Source organism: Plecotus auritus (assembly GCF_963455305.1).
Source record: "Plecotus auritus genome assembly, chromosome: 13".
NCBI lineage: Eukaryota > Metazoa > Chordata > Mammalia > Chiroptera > Vespertilionidae > Plecotus > Plecotus auritus.
This window is the reverse complement of record NC_137779.1, coordinates 19,951,702-19,971,109: the sequence shown is the minus strand read 5'-3', so window position 1 is coordinate 19,971,109 and position 19,408 is coordinate 19,951,702. Positions and strand designations below refer to the sequence as shown.

At 44.7% G+C, this 19,408-nt stretch overlaps 1 protein-coding gene across 11 annotated transcripts in view; it reads left to right on the top strand.

Annotated features, from left to right (window-relative positions):
- Positions 1-19,408, top strand: part of PRDM10 (PR/SET domain 10) — a gene marked incomplete at its 5' end in the record, with an annotated part of 52,701 nt that overhangs the window by 17,270 nt on the left and 16,023 nt on the right. For 5 of the 11 annotated variants that reach the window (XM_080649916.1, XM_080649914.1, XM_080649913.1 and 2 more), the window contains 10 exons: positions 703-906; positions 2,714-2,786; positions 4,860-4,977; positions 6,131-6,260; positions 6,986-7,228; positions 12,695-13,042; positions 13,733-13,888; positions 16,250-16,429; positions 17,980-18,090; positions 19,142-19,342. In XM_080649916.1, coding sequence (XP_080506042.1) covers positions 703-906; positions 2,714-2,786; positions 4,860-4,977; positions 6,131-6,260; positions 6,986-7,228; positions 12,695-13,042; positions 13,733-13,888; positions 16,250-16,429; positions 17,980-18,090; positions 19,142-19,342 — 1,764 coding nt within the window. Of the gene's footprint in view, positions 1-702; positions 907-2,713; positions 2,787-4,859; positions 4,978-6,130; positions 6,261-6,985; positions 7,229-8,838; positions 8,851-12,694; positions 13,043-13,732; positions 13,889-16,249; positions 16,430-17,979; positions 18,091-19,141; positions 19,343-19,408 lie in introns of all 11 variants that reach the window. The other 6 variants (XM_080649917.1, XM_080649919.1, XM_080649918.1 and 3 more) reach the window with 2 other exon arrangements.

Genomic DNA, 19,408 nt, shown 5'->3' with positions numbered 1-19,408 from the left:
AAGTACCAATAATGTTTTCAAGAAAATCACTTTTCAGTTTTTGAAACTGATGTTGAATCTTTTGCTAAAGAGTAGCACACTGTATGTTAAAGTATATTTATACTGATTTCTTTCTTTCTTTTTTTTTTTACATTTGATGCTTTTGCTTCTGTTTAACCCCTTGGTGACTGCCTCTTTGAGAGCCACTCTGGAGAGCTAAGAAAGGGAAGTGGGAAGGAACAATATTTGGGATGTGTGTTTTGAGAAATTAGCTGCTGTCACGGGGAGGTGCTCTTTGGTAAATGCTCTAGATCTCTAAGAAAGAATATTCCTTTGTGAAGAGAAATACAGGCTGCACATTATAAATGAATGCAGTTGAATCCCAAATGAAAGCAAGTTGTGATGAAATGGAGAGTATTTTGCTTACATTTTCTGGCTTATTTGTAGCATTTTTTGATGTGTTAGTTAATGATAAGACATCATCTGAAGCTCTACAACCAGGTTGTTAACTTTGAGGTTTTGCCAGGTAATTCTCCTATAGGTGGGTCTTTGGAAGTACCCTTTCCCTTTTATATTCGGCAAGACACAGTTCCAGGATCTGTACAAAGGAGAGAATCGGGACATATGGCTTAATCTTTCATCTGCTATGACGCGAATGCAGAGCACATTGAAGGTTTTATTTTTGTTGTTTGGTGTGGCTTTTAACTTTCTCTTCGGTTGCAGGTTTCCCTTGACAAAGGGGACAGGAAAGACAGGGACTTGCACGAAGACCTGTGGTTTGAGTTGTCCGATGAGACCCTTTGTAACTGGATGATGTTTGTGCGCCCAGCCCAGAACCACCTGGAGCAGAACCTGGTGGCTTACCAGTACGGCCATCACGTGTATTACACAACAATAAAGAATGTGGAACCCAAGCAGGAACTGAAGGTACGGAGCGGGCTCAGTGGGGACTCTGCTAGGAATTGCGATTAATTAATGCTTTCCCTACTTTTTTTTTTTCTTCCTGAATTTATAACAACAAAACCACCATCAACTAAAAATCCAACCATAGGGTCATGGCTAAGTACATTTTAGAACACAGACTTTGTGGAATAGTATCCGCAGTTAAAAATGAAGTCTCTCAAAATTAATATTTTCTTGTTGCTAAAATAATGTTCCATAACAATGATATATGATTCATTCACTTAGGGATTAATACATGGAACCCCTACTGGTTTCAGACACGAGGAAAAGATGGACGGTTCCCTGTGTTAGGAAACTTGTATTCTAGATGGGGGGTAGGGCGCAAAGGGTATAAATAAGCAAACAATATCAAATAGTGGTGAGCATTAGGAAGGAAACAAATGGTACAAAAAAAGCAAACGACAGGGACGGGACCAGTTTAGATCGCTGGAGAGGGAGGGCCATGCTGAAGAGATAATTAGGCCGAGAACTAGCTAACGAGAAGGGGCCCGCAGTGGAGCAGGGTTAGTGGACGGTGAAGAAAAGAACCCAGCATTCCCGGTGGTGAAACAGCAAGGGCAAATGAAGGTTGGGGTGGGGAAGACCTGGCATGTCTGAGGAACTGACAACGGGCCCCTTGGTTGAAGAAACAGTGAAGCAGAGTGATGAGAGCTGGGATGCTTAGCAAGTAGGACCAGATTATGTGCCCTTAGGAGACTGTCAGGCATTGGTCAGGTTTGTCACGAAACAAGAAGCTGTTGCTGGCTCTTAAGCACGGGAATGGCGGAACCTGACGGTGTTTTAAGAAAACCACTCTAGCTTCTGGGTGGAGGATGGGCCCGAGGAAGCAAGAGTGGAAAAGAGGAGGCTCATTGGCATGTATCTAGTGGCAGAGACAGAGATGAAGAACATTCAAAAATCAACAGTTTTTGCTAAAGGGTTACAGAAGAAAACTGAGAAGTCCAAGATATATTTTGGGTTTCAAGTCTGAGCAATTGGGTGGAAGGTGGAGTATTTATTGAAATGGGGAAGGTAAGCAGTGGTTAGTAGGGGAGTAGGGGAGCATCTTGAATTCAGTTCTGGGCACGTTAAGTTGGAGCTGTTTGTGAAACATCCGTAATATCAAGTAGACAATAGAATGTACGTGGAGGGAACAGGGAGGGTCTAGGATGGAGATATTGATTTGGGAGTTATTAGCATAGAATTGGTTAGAAATGGATGTGATCACCTTTGTAAAGATGAAGAAGGACCTGAACTTGGACTAAGCTTTGAGAAACACCAGTATTTAGAAGTCAGGGAGAGGAAGAAGAGCCAGACATGGAGCAGATGCAGGGAGCGGGGAAGAGACCAGGAAGGCGTGGCAGCATCTGGAGGCCCTGGGTGAGAGCCGTTTGGTGACTGGTGGGGGTGGAAGCTGCTGTGATTATAGCTGTGTGAAAACCCGTGTTTAAATACAGATAAAAACATCAGGAGAGGCGGTGTTTTATTTAGATGAAGAGTCATGAATATTACCTCTTGTGAAGTTGTTCTAATAACAAAAACAATTAAAAAAAAAAAAGGAAAAAGAAAACATGCTGTGTGTCTTGGCAGATGAACTTCCTGACTGACCATCTGCCGACTGGTGTTGGAGGGGTTGGGCACAGTGGGATGTGTTGTTGCTGTGAGCTCTTCTCCACAGGCTGTGGAAAGGCCCGCATTGTTTCGTATGAGCAGGATAAGTATTTGAAAAGTTAAGCTCGCAGGAACAACTGGTGATGGCCCCAGTGCCTGACGATGCGCTTGATTCTTGCAGGTATGGTACGCCGCGTCCTACGCCGAGTTCGTGAACCAGAAAATTCATGACATTTCTGAGGAAGAAAGGAAAGGTGGCTGCCTTTTTTTTTTTAATATGTTATATATGAATTCTAACTTACATAGTTTGTATCTTTATGCAATCCCTAATTTTTCTATCTCAGTATATTTAAAAAGATATTCCAGTAGGCTTTCTAGAGCTACACATCCCTGTCTAATCCTAGGATCAAATGACAGTGACATATTTACATCTCTTTCATGAGTGCTGGGAAATAGTATTTAACGTAATGAAAACCTGCAAATGCTAAATCAGAGGGTGATTCCTATCTAGATGTAATCTCTGGGGAGATAGCCAGACAGGCATCGATTTTGTTTGTATTATAAATGTTACGGTAGTATAATCTCCATACCTAGAAATGCACAAATGATAAGTATACAGCTCAGCAACTTTTCACGAAGTGAACATACCTGTGTAACCTGCACCCAGGTGCAGGTATGGAACAGGACCTGTGTCCCAGGAGGCCTCTGTGCTTCTTTCAATTGCCCCTCACCCCAATGTGATGCCTCCTGACTTCCCTCCCAGACATGATGTGTTGGCACCAAGCTTTGTCTGATAGAACTGTGTGATATGTACACTTCTGGTATGCACCTTTTGCTCAACATTATGTTCATGAGATTCATCCATATTGTTGTGTATTGTTATTTGATCACTAGAGGCCCGATGCACGAAAATTCGTGCAAGAGTAGGCCTTCCTTCCCCTGGCTGCCAGCACTGGCTTCCCTCTGGCACCTGGGACCCAGGCTTCCCTCCTCTGGCTGCTGGTAGGCACCCGGGACCCGGGTTGGCTTCCCTTCGGCCACCTGCAGGCACCTGGGACCCCAGCTGGCTGCCCCAGGGCCGCCCGCAGACACCTCGGACCCAAGCTGGCTTCCCCCGGGCCGCCTGCAGGCATCTGGGACTCAGGCTGGCTTCCCTCTGGCCCCAGCTTCGTCAGGAAGGACACCTGGAATGACGTCCGGTCTAATTAGCATATTACCCTTTTATTATTATAGATTCTCATTGCTATGTGACCTAACTCCAAGTAGGTAATATCAGAATTGCTTTATACAACCCAAATTTCCATTACGGTAAAATAGACAAATGAATTGTGGTATATTCATACAATAGAATACCAAATCAGTCCTTGGGCCATGTCACCTCCCTGGCACATTGATGTATGCTTAGCAACCACGGAAGCTCACCTGAGCTTCGATGCCCAGGGTTTTTTTGAGGTATCATTACCTAGGCGCCATGGAGTGAATCACTGTCCCTGGGGTTGAACTTACCCTCCAGCTCCTGCTCTGCTCCCTGGCTGCTATCGCCTTGCTCAAAGCAATCTGTAATCAGGTGGCCTGGCTTTCTGGCACAGCCAGCCTTCATCAGAGTCATCTCATTAGCATAAATTCAGGGATGGTCAGGGACTACTATCAATCACAAGAACACGTATTACTTGGGAAATTCCAAGGTCTGGAGGTTATCTCCCGGGAGCCAGGGGACAAAAGCCGGTTGAATTCGTTACTATATGGGAGGGTCACTTCCAGCTTTTGGATACTATGAAGAGTGCCATGTCTTTTAGTGAACATGTGTGTGCATTTCAGGGGTGTACCTCTCGGAGCGGAATTGCTGGGTCATAGGTTATGCATATAATCAGCTCTGAACATTGTGCCAAAGTGGTTATATTGGGCATTGATTTTCAAGTTATTTGTGATAAAATATACCCTCAGATTTTGAAGCTTGCATCTGAATCACTAGGTTATCTGAATACAGATTCCCACTGTAGCACTTTCTGTCCTTCCAGTGTGGTGAGGCTGTGTGTGTGTGTGTGTGTGTGTGTGTGTGTGTGTGTGTGTTGGGGGTGGAAGAGGGTAGTATGAGGATGTTTGTTCCTTTGATGTCTTACATCATGAATATATCAGAAAATAAGGTTTTAAAAATTGTTCTCTGTCAAACTTTAGCCTTTGATTTTAAACAGTAATGCGAGTAGCAGACACTGTATGTTTATGAACTCTGGGCTGTGGTGAGATGCGTGGGGGAGGATTCTGGGCGCTTGAGTTTTATTGGTGTCTATTGATCATCAGCCTTTATAACTTCTCTCCTGTGACTGTAGTTCTTCGAGAGCAAGAGAAGAATTGGCCCTGCTATGAATGTAACCGCCGATTTATAAGCTCGGAGCAGTTGCAACAGCATCTCAATTCTCATGATGAGAAACTGGATGTATTTAGCAGGTAGAATGATGGGGAAGGTTTCAAAACTTAGGTTTTCAAGTCCAGACTCATTTCATATTGTCTATAAACTGATGAGTGTTTGTGTATATGTGTGTGTGTAGACAGGTAACCAGGTAGGCTGCTTGAGGGGAATTTTTTATCTGTCATTTCCCGCCCCCTCCATCCTCACTTACCATAAATCTCTTTTCCAGCATAACCAGTACCCTGCAATGGGAAGGCCTTTCACCTTAGTTAAATCTCCCCTAACTAAAGATCCTAAAGTATGAATTCTTGAGATAGCATACACCTTGGAAATAATCTGCACCTTTGATTTTCAGACTGTTTTTAGTAGTAGAATTCCTTCATTATATGTTTAATTCCACTATATATAAAAAATAAACGAGGGAAAATCATACTGGATGGGGTGGGCACGAGCCAGATCAGGTAGGCCTTATGAGTAATGGTAAGAAATTTGGATTTTATTCTGAGGGTTGATAAGAAATCTTTAGAGGGTTCTGATCAGGGAGTATTGTGATGTCAATTATATTTTAAAACATCACCTGGATAAAAATAAAACCATTTTAGCTTATATTGGAGCAAGACTGAAGACAGGGAGTCCAGTCAGAAGCTCTTTCAACTGTCCCGGTGAAGAATGAGAGTGGTTTGGAAGGGAAAGGACCAGAGGACAGTGGTAGGGCTACCAACCTCTGTAGGATTTGAAAAGAGAGGAACCAGTGTGATACGCATTTAGGGAGTGGGAAGTAAATAGTCTGGGAAGTACAGTATGATTGCCTGCAGCCTTGGGAGTTCGCTGAAGTCCATGGCCATGAATTCCAGGGAGACCACCAGCATGGCCGTGCCATCTCCAGCTCCTTCGCTGCGAGGTGCCATGCAGAGTGGGCGGAGGGTTGGGTTGCACCGTCCACTGACCCACACCGGCCAGGGCTCTAGCTCCTTTTTTTTTTTTTCTTCCTGAATAATTTGAGACATCTCTTTGAGCTCTCCAGACAGCAAAGATGAGACATTTAAAAAGTGTATATTAGCAGAAACAATTGTTTCCATTAGAAAAAAAATCAGGAAGAATAATAAAGTAAGGAAATCAAGATTTGGGAAAGTATTTGTTATGGAGCATTATGTAGCCATGACTAATTATAACCCAATCTCTTGTCCTCAGAACAAGATGCAGAGGAAGGGGACGAGGCAAGAGGCGATTTGGCCCAGGTCGACGGCCAGGACGTCCTCCAAAGTTTATCCGCTTGGAAATCACCAGTGAAAATGGGGAGAAGTGTGATGATGGGACACAGGTACTGGGGCGGATGGGAAAGATGCTGGCTTAGAGGGCGTACTGGCAATACTGTTGTATTTAATTAGAGGATGTACCGGCACTACTATTGGATTTAATACAGATGCCCTTCCGAGGATGACAGCTCTGTCAGGCCAGCCCTCTGCTGCCTGTTGCTTAGAGTGTGGCTAGAGACCCAAAGGAGAACTTCACACGCCCACAGCCTGGGGCAGCATCCCAGGCCCCGTGCAGGCTGGAGAAGGGAGTCAGTAGCAGTGCTTTCTAAGGCATCCAGGAAGAAGGACCGGGGCAGGGTTGGTTTTTCAAACTTGCTGTTAACTTTTTGTAAAATGCAATAAAAATGAATTAGTTAAAAAAAAAAAGTATGGCTAGAGAGAGGCAAAGAAAACCGTATTTTCAGATATTACTTAGAACAAAAACCCAACGTTCCTGCCCTAAAGTTTGAATTTGTCTGGAGATATTGGGGGACTCTGTTTAATTAGTTTAAAAATTAAAATATGAGGTTCCAGAAGAGTCTTTTCCTCATGAAGCGATCTGGAATGTCTCATAGTTTTCACGTTCTACGGGTAGTTGTCTAATTAACTTTCCCAAGAGGAAAATACCTTTTCTGAGCGTTACGACTCTAACCATTTCAAAAAAGCAGTAATTCAAAACCACAGCTGACACTCTTTCTCATGCTCATCTCCATCTAGGTAAGGGAATAATTCCTGGTTATTGCAATTTCAGGACTTGCTACATTTTTCCCCCAAGGAACAGTTTGATGAGGCTGAGCCAGCTACTCTGAATGGGCTGGATCAACCAGAACAGACCACTCTCCCGATCCCTCAGCTGCCACAGGAGACCCCGTCTTCCCTGGAGCAGGAGCCGGAAGCTCACAGCCTGCACCTGCAGCCCCAGCACGAGGAGAGCGTGCTGCCCACCCAGAGCACCCTGACCGCCGATGACATGCGCAGGGCCAAACGCATCCGAGTAAGTGGGAAGCGGGCGCTGGCCTTTCTCCAGTCAGCCGGCTGAAAGGTGCTGTTTTCCAACCTGTTCACCATCCACTTCAAAATCGTGCATCTAGCTTATCCCACGCTCAGTCCCCTTATTTTGGAAGAAGGTGTTAACCGTGTCTCAGTGTCTTTGTGTCTTGTGGCAGGCAGGTTGGGTGGCTGGTTCTAGAGTTCATCCGTTTATTAAGGACGCAGAGCTGGGCTTTTGGCAGCTCCTGGACCGGTATAGTTAAAGTCGCAGAGCTCTCTGGATCCCTGAACTCACTGATTGGAAATGGAGTACGTTTCATTATAATAGCTACGTACACTTAAGCCAGGCTCATCTGTGTCTAATGATAGCTCTCACGTTACTCTGGGGCACCTTCATTTGGTTATCTGCAGTTTCCAAGGGGAGACTGGCAAGTGTCATTAGTCATCAATGCAAAGGGACCTGCGTCCAAGCTGATGAGGCAGGTACAGCCGACACCCCAGGGAAAGCTCGCAGTTAAGCTGTAGGTCTGGGAGCAAGTCAGCGTCTCACCTGTGTGCCCTGCATCTTGACTCGAGGCCACCGGGCTGTAGGGCCCGCTGGCTTCCAGGTGGACGCGTCTTATTCTTACTCTGCAGATAGCCTCTGAGTCCGAGTTAGGAGCTGCAGGGGTGCATACGGAGAGCAATGTGGTTTTGTGGAGTAAGTGCCTGTGCTGACAGTTTGCATTCAGAAAACAGTGTCTTAAACCCCTGTTTTTGAGCAGGATAAGTAAAGACGTTTATTAGTACGTTATGTGCGGACGGCAGGGCTCTTTTTGAATAACTTCCCAATTTCTAGATGGCTCATGGTTTTAGCTAATGTTTCTGTTGGTTTTCTTACTTGCATAGGTGCAGCTTATACTTGGTCTTCTTATATGCCTGTATGCTAGAAGGGACCTTGAAAAATAGTCTAGTCCGTGGTGTATACAAATGTGTTTAGACATTAATAGCTACCTGGTAGCATCGAAGGGCTCTGAGCCCACTGAGGCTAAATGACCTTTGTGAGGTTCCTGCAATGGAAACATCTAGCACTTTTGGCTCCATGTATGTTATTTCAAAAGTGTATGTAAACACACAGAAACAGAGACCAGAAAGGCAAACAGCTGCGAAACTTCCCATCCATCATTCTACGTTACTTCCCAGTGTGCATTTCACCCTCTTGCCCAATTACTGTCTTCTCTGCTTTGGCCATTCTGATTTTTCACTTAATTCAGAGAAATGCTTACTAGATTTTATTTATTTATTTTTTTTTTACGGAAAAATCTAAAGCCTACCTGTGTAGTGAAGATATGGACATACAAGCATAATCTAGCTATGATTGTACTTGTATTCTTGAGTGAGTGGGTTGCTGGTTTTGGTACAAGGTTCCTCATGTCAAAGCAAAAGCCACGTGCATGTGGCTTTTCAAAGGTCAGTCTTAGTTGAGCTATTTTTTCCCCTCACACATTCTAAAAGGTAGGGCTATGTATTTTTCTCATCTTTTCTGTCCAGGTTGGTAATGACCAACTGAAAGGAGGTCTTCCAATCCAATTGGTAATGTAACTATTTTTCTCTCCTCTAATGCTGCCTGCTCAGTTGGAGCTGCAGGTAGGTTGGTTTCTGTGTTTCAATAACAGAATGTTCCTTTAAGTGTTTGCCTTATCTGCTATCCTTTGCAGCCTGTACTTACTAAATCATGGTAGGAACTACAACTTGGTTGCGGCAGTAAATGCAAATTAGTTAATGAATAATGATAATTTATTTTCCAATAGATCAGCGAGTAAAACATGGGCTGCAGATTCCTCAGACACAAAATGAAGGGTAGGACTCAGTGATCAGTCCAAGGTCCCTTCCAGCTCTAAGACAGTCTGAGTGATGCGTGGAATGGTACTGAATTCTAACATGTGTTCAGCATGTGCTGTGTCCAGTGGACTTTTCCCCGAGGCCTGTCTTCTCGGAGCTTGCAGTCTGATTGGGAGACAATGCTAATGTAAGGTGCTAAGTGCTAAATTTAAAAGTTTAGCATAAAATTGTTATAAGAACTTTGAAGAGTGAAAGGCAAAAAAAAAAAGATGAAGGCGTCAGGGAATAGATGAATTCATAGATGTAGTGAGACTTAAAACTAGTCCTTCATAGAGAGTCCAGAAGAAGGTCGACCGTTTCAAAGGAGGGCAGCCAGGGTATAAGGCCGAGAAAGGTGTGCGTGGTGTGGTTATGGGACAGTGTGCACACTAGCCTGACCCTAGGGTGGGTGCCAGGTGAAGGACAGCAGTGAGTGAGGTATGTCAGGCAGGGCTAGCCCACCCAAGGCTTTGAATGCAGGATCAAAATAATATGAAAATTAATCAAGAGTTTAGGTTTCTTTAGCTATTAATATCAAACTTTAGAGACATGTTATGGTCTTTGTCTGCAAAGAATCTGTGGTCTCAGAATTCACTGCATTGTAAGTTGAACCTCTCATCACAGATTTTAGCAACTGTACCACTTGGGCTCCCTTCTGTTAGCTTCTGCACCGTGTAGTGTGGTGTGGTTGACCGGCTGTATCTCATTAGTAGAAATTAGCATTACAGGATCCATAATGGATGCATCTGTGCTGCCGTCACCATTTTTCATGATTTCTCCTGGAAATGTGTGCCAGTTGTAGCTCCGAACTACAGGAGAGACCAGAGTGAAATGGCCTGGATCCGTGGTCAGAATGGTCTCAGCACTCCTGCTGTGCAATGTGAGGATTGCATTAGGATCATCAGATCAGAGAAATGCAGTCTAGTTCTTGAGGACTGAGACAGTACTCAGGGCTTCGTGGAAATGAAAAAGACGATAAGAGCCAGGTTGTCCCAAGAACCAAGGAAGTGGAGCCAGGTGGCTGCTCAGTTAGATCAAGAGTCTGAGGATGCTCATCCATAATCAGAAGTGACAGGAGCCTTATTAGCATCATGGATCAAAACAAAACTGAGTTCTAGAGTTGACATCCAAGGAGAAATGGAATCTTCAGCGAGCCAAGGTCAGGTGGTGTACACTGTGTCTGCCCTTGGAAACTTGAGTGACTTGGGTGAAGGGAATGATTCTTACCTGCCGAAAGCACTCTGAATCTGGACTCTGAATTTCAGGACAGCATTTGCTTATTTGCCATGTTTCCATAAAGTTTTGACAGGGGCTAAAATACTGAGAGCTTTGATGTAAAATAAGGATCTGTAGGTCTAAAAGGTTGGGCAACAGCTAGGCAGTAGAATGAAGTGAGAGCAAGCTCTGGCTGATTTGAGAAAGGTCTATTTTTAAAGATCTCCACTGATGCTATAGGAAAGTTTGAAATAATTCTTTCTGGTTTTCATATGAAATACATTTAATTAATTCTCGAACTTCTCTTGAACACTTCCTGTGAAATAAGGCATTTTTAAAGGGCGCTAGGTGCAAAGGTGAATAAAATCTGCTGCAAGCCTGGAGCAGCCCCAGTCGTCTTGGAAGATAGGAGAATTCCTAAACACCTGCCCAGACATGAGTGTAACGTGCACCTCTCAGCCCTGCTGGAGAAGCCCGGAGGAGGAAGTTTTCTATGGCAAAGCAACTGGGTTCAGAATTCTCACTAAATCAAAACCAAGTATTTTGCTTTTTCCCGAAATGATTATTTTATAGCGAATTTAATTTAGAAGTTGCTGTGTGTAATTTGAAATGAAGGGTCTATACATTGTTCATTGCTTTTTTTTAAAAAAAAATATATTTTATTGATTTTTTACAGAGAGGAAGAGTGATAGATAGTCAGAAACATCGATGAGAGAGAAACATCGATCAGCTGCCCCCTGCACACCTCCCACTGGGGACGTGCCCGCAACCAAGTCACATGCCCCTGACCGGAATCGAACCCGGGACCCCTCAGTCCGCAGGCCGACGCTCCATCCACTGAGCCAAACCGGTTTTGGCTGTTCATTGCTTTTTTTGTTATATAAATAATGCCTTAAAAGCTCCACTAATCCTTCCATTACTATTCCTTTCTATTTACCTAAGCATATATATATATATTTTTTTCTTCTTTTTGAGGGATTTTCCCCCTTCTCATAGCTATGTAGACCTTTCCCCTGGTTGTTGAGGAGCTAATGAATGAAACTGCATTATAGTTTAGCTAAGGTGTTGGTTCTGTACTATCTGTGTGAAAGATGACTGTTAATCTGCTCTCAGGAGAGATGAGTTGCTTTTCCAATAATGGTGATGAATTTGCACTGACTATTCGTATTCTCTCACTTGGATCCCCCATGACAACTGCATGAATTTCCTAGGTGGCTAATCAACATTAGAAATGCAATCTGTGACTGAAAAGGGGGCAGAGGCAAAACTGACTGGTCTAGACAGGGAACAAAGCAATACGCTTAACTTGGTTAGCATGGCATGCTAACCAGGGGAACTAGCTAGCTGCATTGAGGCTTGTCCTCTGCATTTTCTGAGTAGAAGTGATTAAATGTACAATCTCCATTTATCATGTGTGCTCATGTATGTATCTTATCTCATGAGCAAACACATTCACATAAATCTGTATACTTTCTCTCTCAGTTCTTTTTCTTAAATTGAGACATAATTCACATACCATAAAAATCGCCCCTTTATGGTGGTTTTTAGAATATTCCCACAGCTGTGCAATCATCAGCACTATCTAATTCTGGAACATTTCATCACCCTCAAAAGAAACCCCGTATCCATTGCCTCCTTCACCCAACCCTTGGCAAGTGCTACCCTTCAGTTCTTTTTATTACCGTATTTTTTTCTGCTAAACATTTTAATCAAGCTTTGAATTCTTTATTTCTATTTAAAAGAAAAACATATTTTTATTGATTTCAGAGAGGAAGGGAGAGGGGGAGAGAGATAGAAACATCAGTGATGATAGAGAATCATTGATTGGCTGCCTCCTGCACGCCCCACATTGGGGATCGAGCCCACAACCCAGGCGTGTGCCCTGACAGGGAATCAAACCGTGACCTCCTGGTTCATAGGTCGACACCCAACCACTGAGTCACGCTGGCCGCACCAAGCTTTGAATTCTTTTTCTCAAGGACTTGGACAAGTAACATTTGACTGACTTGCTCCAGCCTCATTCATGCACGTGAGACTTAATCCCAAGTCATTTCTTCTAAGTCTGCAATTTTTATTCCACGTCACTTTAGGATTTGTCTTTCTGAGCAAGTCCTCTATTGGGAATATGCTTTTGAATGTTGCTTAAATCCTTTCCTAAGAAAACACACACATAGACATGAAACAAAACAGGAAACGTTTGTCTTTTCAAGATGAACTTCTTTGCGATGTCTTTATTTTTAATGTCTCGCCAGAAAAACCTTTTTTTCCAGCGTGTCCTAGGGTTTCATTTCTATGGAAAATCAATTTCTATGGAAGATCACCCTCTTGCTCTATAAACGTGCGATCACACGTTTAATTTCCTGCCTAAGTTATCCTGTCTGTGTGTGTCTTTCAGAACGCAGCTCTCCAGCACCTGTTCATTCGCAAGTCCTTCCGGCCTTTTAAGTGTTTGCAGTGCGGGAAGGCCTTCCGTGAAAAGGACAAACTGGACCAACACTTGCGCTTCCACGGGCGGGAGGGGAACTGCCCGTTGACCTGTGACCTCTGTAACAAGGGCTTCATCAGCAGCGCGTCTTTGGAGAGCCACATGAAGCTCCATTCGGACCAGAAGACTTACTCTTGCATTTTTTGCCCGGAATCCTTTGACCGCCTTGATTTGCTGAAAGACCACGTGGCCATTCATATCCATGACGGCTACTTCACCTGCCCGACCTGTAAGAAGCGGTTCCCAGATTTCATCCAGGTGAGTGTCTGCTACTGAGATTCCTGTATGCTTCCCTCTTTTGGTGAGAGAAACGGATGTTTGGAAAATTGAGACTGCCGTCACCTGCATTTTCTGCCCTTCTTTGTAACAACTTCACAGTTGAGGACATTTCTTCAATCTACTTTATTTTTTATTTTTTTAAAATGTATTTTTATTGATTTCAGGGATGAGAGAGAGAGAGAGAGAGATTGAAACATCAATGATGAGAGAGAATCATTGATCAGTTGCCTCCTGCATGCCCCCTGCGGGGATCGAGCCCACAACCTGGGCATGTGCCCTTGACGGAAATGGAACTCGGGACCTTTCAGTCCTCAGGCCGACGCCCTATCCACTGAGCCAAACCGGCTAGGCGGGAACTGTTTTTAATCTTAAAAAGAAAGAAAAAAAATGTTGGTTGCATGTAATCAGGGCCTTGACTACAAGCACTCGTCCTTCCTCCTCTTCTTATGGGAGGTTAAGATTTATAAGGCTTCTGGCTCCTAGTTTTGTCACTTTGTCGTAAGGAAAGTGTGTGTTACTGAGGCCAATTATCAGTCACATCTGATGGGATTACCTTGCTCAGTTTCTGAAAGTGCTTGGCAACGCCTCTGGCGCCCTCTAGAGTTGATAAGCTGCCTTGTCATTTCCTTTGGTGCCCAGTCCCCTGACTTGGTCTGTCTTTGCTGGCAGGTGAAAAAACACGTGCGGAGCTTCCACTCAGAAAAGATCTACCAGTGCACGGAGTGCGACAAGGCCTTCTGCCGCCCCGACAAGCTGCGCCTCCACATGCTCCGACACTCGGACCGCAAGGATTTCCTGTGTTCTACGTGTGGGAAGCAGTTTAAGGTGTGTGAGCAGGAGCAGCCGGAGGTTGTTCTCACGGCCACTGCAGTCACGTCGAGCCAAGGATCACTGCGTGTTTGTTTCATCAGCTCATCACCTACTTTCAAAGAACTGGGCTGGAGATGCATTTTGAACCTCATGTTTGAGTTAGTTATTCTGATAACATTAAGGAAACAAACTCACCTTCATTTCCCAAAATGATTCATTCAGATTCCCAAACAAATAGAGTAATAATGCATCTCCCAAAATAATCCAGATGTATGATAACCAGAACTAAATTGCTATTGGGGCATTCCATTTGCTTATCAAATCAAGAGATTTTTATTGAGCACTTACTAAGTACAGAAGGCTGATGATTGAGCTCTGCAGCAGCAGGACTCTCCTCTGATGGAGGTGGGACATCTGTAGGGTGCGGAGAGGGCTTAGACCACTCTGGGGAATGTTAATGACGTCAAGGATTAAAATAAAAAATAAATTCAGTAACCTGCCTGGAATTTAGAAGCACAGGAAAAACCCATGGGAGGCCCCAGAGATCTGAGTTAAACAAATAAATGTAAAAATGGTAAAAAAAAAAAAAAATAATGCTTCATTGGGAAATCAGATGACTCTGCAAAGATCTGTGGAGGGACACCCTCCTGGCTCTGGCTGTAGGTGGCTCTGTCATAGAAACGGGAAAAGTATCAGGAGGGGAAAAATAATTTTACAAGGATGTATTTGTATAGAACGTGGAAACATTGAAGAGTAGTAGAAATACCTTTCAAAGCTTAAGTTTCATGGTGTGTGTGTTACAGGTTGTAATCTCAATGGCCTTTCATATATAGTAGCGTGATTTAGAACTCTCTAAAGGACTCTAATGGGAAAGTATAAATGGGTCTAGGTTTTTCTGTTTCTTAATTGAAAAAATGACCATTTATCTAAAAGGATTCCTGTTTTGTGATGCTAACTGGTTAGCCATCTGTCCCATCCACTTAACATTTTTTGGTGATCTATTTTGTGCCAGATACCATTTTAGCACCAAGGCATACAACACACACACACACACACACACACACACACACACACACACACTTTTCTGCTAATATTTTACTTTCACCCAATATATGAGACAGACTTCAGTCAGAGAAGCCAAACCATTAGGAGTACTATGGAATGAGGGGCTTTATTACAGGAGAAGACGGAGAAGTAAAGGTCTGACAGGAGAAGTTGCAGGGCCAGAGAAAGGTCACTGCTGCCCTTTGTGAAACCCTGGTGTGGGTGCACAGATGGGAGCCCCTGGCAGCTCACGGTGGGCTGTGTGGGAGAGCTAGTGCTGCCCGTGGACGACTGTGTGGCTGCGCCTGGGGTGGACAGGGACTGGCCAGCAGGGCTGGCCGTTGAGAGCTGGTGGCTCGTGGGAGACAGCAGGGATGCTCTGGTACCACCACATCTGACCCGAGAGCATCGTGGCTGCTGCTTCATCTCCACCTCCCAGTCTGTACCAGAGATGAGAGGACCTAGTCTGGTGGGAGGTTCCGAATCTTCACAAGTAACCGTTTAATCGCATGTCCAAGAGCAGAGCCTCACTGGGCAAGGGAGCTGGCGTGTTTTGTTTTTGTTCAGGATGGGCTCTGCCTAATTGTTTTTCTATGGACGCACACCAACGGGTGCTCATCCAACTAGACCTAGACCATGAGCTCTGTCCACAGCAGGCAGTGTAATGGTTTGCTTGAACTTCTGAATCCAGAAGATGAGAGAATCTTACATTTATTTGGGATTTAGAGGAATATCATTATGTTTGTTAAAACACGTGAGAATTGAGTTTACATACCGCTTTGTAAATTCCGTATTACCTATCATTCATTATCAATCTGTTTTGTACTTCTTAATACCAAACTTATTTTATTCCATGTCCCCTTTGCTCTCTTCTGCAAAAATGCAGTCCTTTTTTTTTTCTCTAAAAAATCAGTATCTTTCTTTTAAAAAAAGAGAGTATCATTGATTGGCTGCCTCCTGCATGCCCCCTACGAGGGAGTGAACCCATAACCTGGGCATATGCCCTGGCCGGGAATTGAACCGTGGCCTCCTGGTTCATGGGTCAACGCTCAACCACTGAGCCACATCGGCTGGGCAAAAATCAGTCACTTTCAAACTGAAGGGTCATTTTCCCCCGAGGCTCAGTGAGATGCACTTACTTGCTGGTGGACAGAGTCATTCCTAGTCGCTTTGCCATGTCCTTGTATGTTCCAGCTCTGACAACTCGGGTGCATCTCAGTAGGTTGTGGTCACTGCTAACTTGTATTGATACTTTAAAAATATTCCTTCAATTAAAATTTTTCCATCCCCACTTCTCACCCCCCTGTCTTTTCAACCATTTTCTCTCAATAGCGAAAAGACAAACTGCGGGAGCACATGCAGAGGATGCATAATCCTGAGAGGGAGGCCAAGAAAGCTGACCGCATCAGCCGCTCCAAGACCTTCAAGCCTCGCATCACGTCCACCGACTATGACAGCTTCACGTTCAAGTGCCGCCTGTGTATGATGGGCTTCCGGAGACGGGGCATGCTGGTCAGTCCAGGCTCCGCCTGCCACCTTTCACCTCTCATTTCTCTTTTACGGTGATGGCTCTGGTATATACCTGTATTCTCTGCAGACTTGTCCACAGGTTCTGGCAGGGGCTGGGGAAAAAACAGGCGAACAGTTCCCCATTTGGAGTTCTCTCCTTGCCACTCTCCCTTCGCCCTCTGCCATAGTTCATTAGAAGAGGTGGATAGCTAGAACTTTCTTTTTTCTTTTTTTTTTGTTAATCCTCACTTGAGGATATTTTTTTCCATTGACTTTTTTTTAGAAAAAGTGGAAGGGAATGGAGGTGGGGGAGAGAGAGAAACATCGATGTGAGAGAGACTCATCAATTGGTTGCCTCCTGTATGTGCCCCCAGCGGGGGCGGGGGAGCAGCGGGAGGGGGAGAACCTACAACCCAGGTATGTACCCTTGCCCAGGAATCGAACCCGTGACCCTTTGGAGCATGGGCCGACGCTCTAACCAGTGAGCACACCGGCCAGGGCTATCTATCACTTTTCATTGCTAGTTTTGTTTTGCTTTACCCTTCTCAGTCTGTGGTCTTACCACGTTTTATTTCCCTCTTCTCGTTTGTGTTCCTGAGTGTACTTTCTCTGGGCTCTTTGCCTTCTCGCCGACTGTTCCTTTAATGCCTCTTTCCAGCTATGACACAGCAACAAAAGAAACTTCCATCAAGGCAGCCGTGCGACCAGGTTAGCTGGGACACCAGGACAGCCAGCGCACAGCAGGCCCCAATATGGCCTTCTGTTATAATCTCGATGAGATGCCAGAGGAACTTAATCCCTGTTTGTGTTAATTAGCCTGGGGTAAAATTGGTCTCCTTAGAGTTGTTTTGTTAAAGTCTCAGAACCTATTGACAGCTACTACATTAAGTGAGGACTTTGTATTTCTGCCAGGAGCTAAAGTCAGAGAGCATCATTTAAAATTCAGAACCTTGCCCTAGCTGATTTGGCTCAGTGGATAGAGCCTCGGCCTGCGGACTGAAGGGTCCCAGGTTCAATTCCAGTCAAGGGCACGTGCTTGGGTTGCGGGCTCTATCCCCAGTAGGGGGTGTGCAGGAGGCGGCCAATCAATGATTCTCTCTCATCATTGATGTTTCTATCTCTCTCTCTCCCTCTCCCTTCCTCTCTGAAATCAATAAAAATATTTTAAAAAATAAAATTCAGAACCTTAATTTTTATATCATTCAATGTCCTCGCTTGGGGTCGGGCACTAAATAATGAAAGACAGGTTTGCATCAGGAGAATTCACCACTACTGAAGTTCCTGCTACTGTAATTTCCCTTTTTCCAATAGTTCTTTCATCAAAGACTATTCATGGGATCCACAGTGACCCAGTTCCCTTCCGTAATTTGCTGAATTCCTGTTAACAGGGACTGCTAATGCTTTGGTATCAGATGGGCCTGGTTCTGGCCAAACGCCTATTGTTTTGGGGGGCTGCTGCAGAGAATGTCAGCTTCTCGCCATCGCTCGGAGACATTTGCCTAGCTTCTGTTCATCGTGGGTTCTCTTTTCCTCATTTCCTTTTTCCCGTTTAGGTCAATCACTTATCCAAGAGGCACCCGGACATGAAGATAGAAGAGGTGCCAGAGCTAACCCTGCCCATCATCAAGCCCAACCGGGACTACTTCTGTCAGTACTGTGACAAGGTAACGGCACCGCCCGCCGCAGGGCCCTGTGGGAGCCTGCGCGGGGCCAGCTGGTCTGCGGGTGAGAACATGGGCCAGGACCTTCCGTGCTCTCGACAGATGGTTCCCCGGCTCCCCGTGTTTTTCCATAAAACAAGGGCTGCAAGCGTAGCCTCAGCTTAAGCCAAATTGTTTTTCTTCAGAATGAGCTGGCTTTGTTTTACTCGTGTTCCCTTCTCTGTGATTTTTGCTGCAAAAGAAAAGTCTTATTACCAAGAGCTTAGTATATGGATTCATTTAAAATGTCTTAGCTCTAAAAGGAGAGTGTTTATCAGTGGGTTTGTAAGATATATGGTAGTTTTTGGACTTCTGGAAGATCGAGAGCATGTGCCAAGGTTTTGCGGTGGAGTACTCTGTGCTATTTCATTCTTTATTTCTGTACAGTTACAAAAAGACAGGAAGAGAATATGTGTTTATTGTTTCACTGTAATACTGTTTCCTTATACAATGTACATTCACCACTAGAGGTCCTGGTTGCTATTAGACTTTTCATTGTGGAGGATTCTTGGGCACCTGCTAGTCAAGTACATACATGATGGGAGAGCTGTCACAGAAAGGCTGCAGGAGGACTGGCCTTGGGAACAGTTCTCTTCCTCTGTGTATCCACCTTTTCAACTGTAGGAGAAAGGCTATCTTCACTATTACTAGCGTAGATCTATAAATCCGAGGAAGATGGAGAGAGAGAGAGAAACATCACTGATGAGAGAGAATCAGGCCTGCAACCAGGCATGTGCCCTGACCAGGAATTGAAGTATGACCTCCCGGTTCATAGGTCAACACTCAACCACTGAGCCACACTGGCCAGGCTAGGTGATGTCCTTGTTTTATTCTAATTTATGTTATATATTATCTTTCATTTTATCTGTTTATTTTGGGTGCATGACATCTATTTTACTTTGGGTGACACTAATACTTTTTCTCTTTTCCTTGTACGGAAATTGTTAGAGGGTTGGCTTTAAGCAGGAAGGGGGAACTGTGTACGGCTTTCATGGCAAAGCATTTGAACTTGTAGGTTTACAAAAGTGCCAGCAAGCGGAAGGCCCACATCCTAAAGAACCATCCTGGGGCCGAACTCCCACCAAGCATTCGGAAGCTCCGTCCTGCCGGCCCTGGAGAACCGGACCCCATGCTGAGTACCCACACCCAGCTCACCGGCACCATAGCTACTCCTCCTGTCTGCTGCCCCCACTGCTCCAAACAGTACAGCAGCAAGGTAGGGGAGCTTCTGGCGGAGGCTGAATTGGGCCACTGTGTAAAGGGTCTCTGGAGAGAAGGTGGC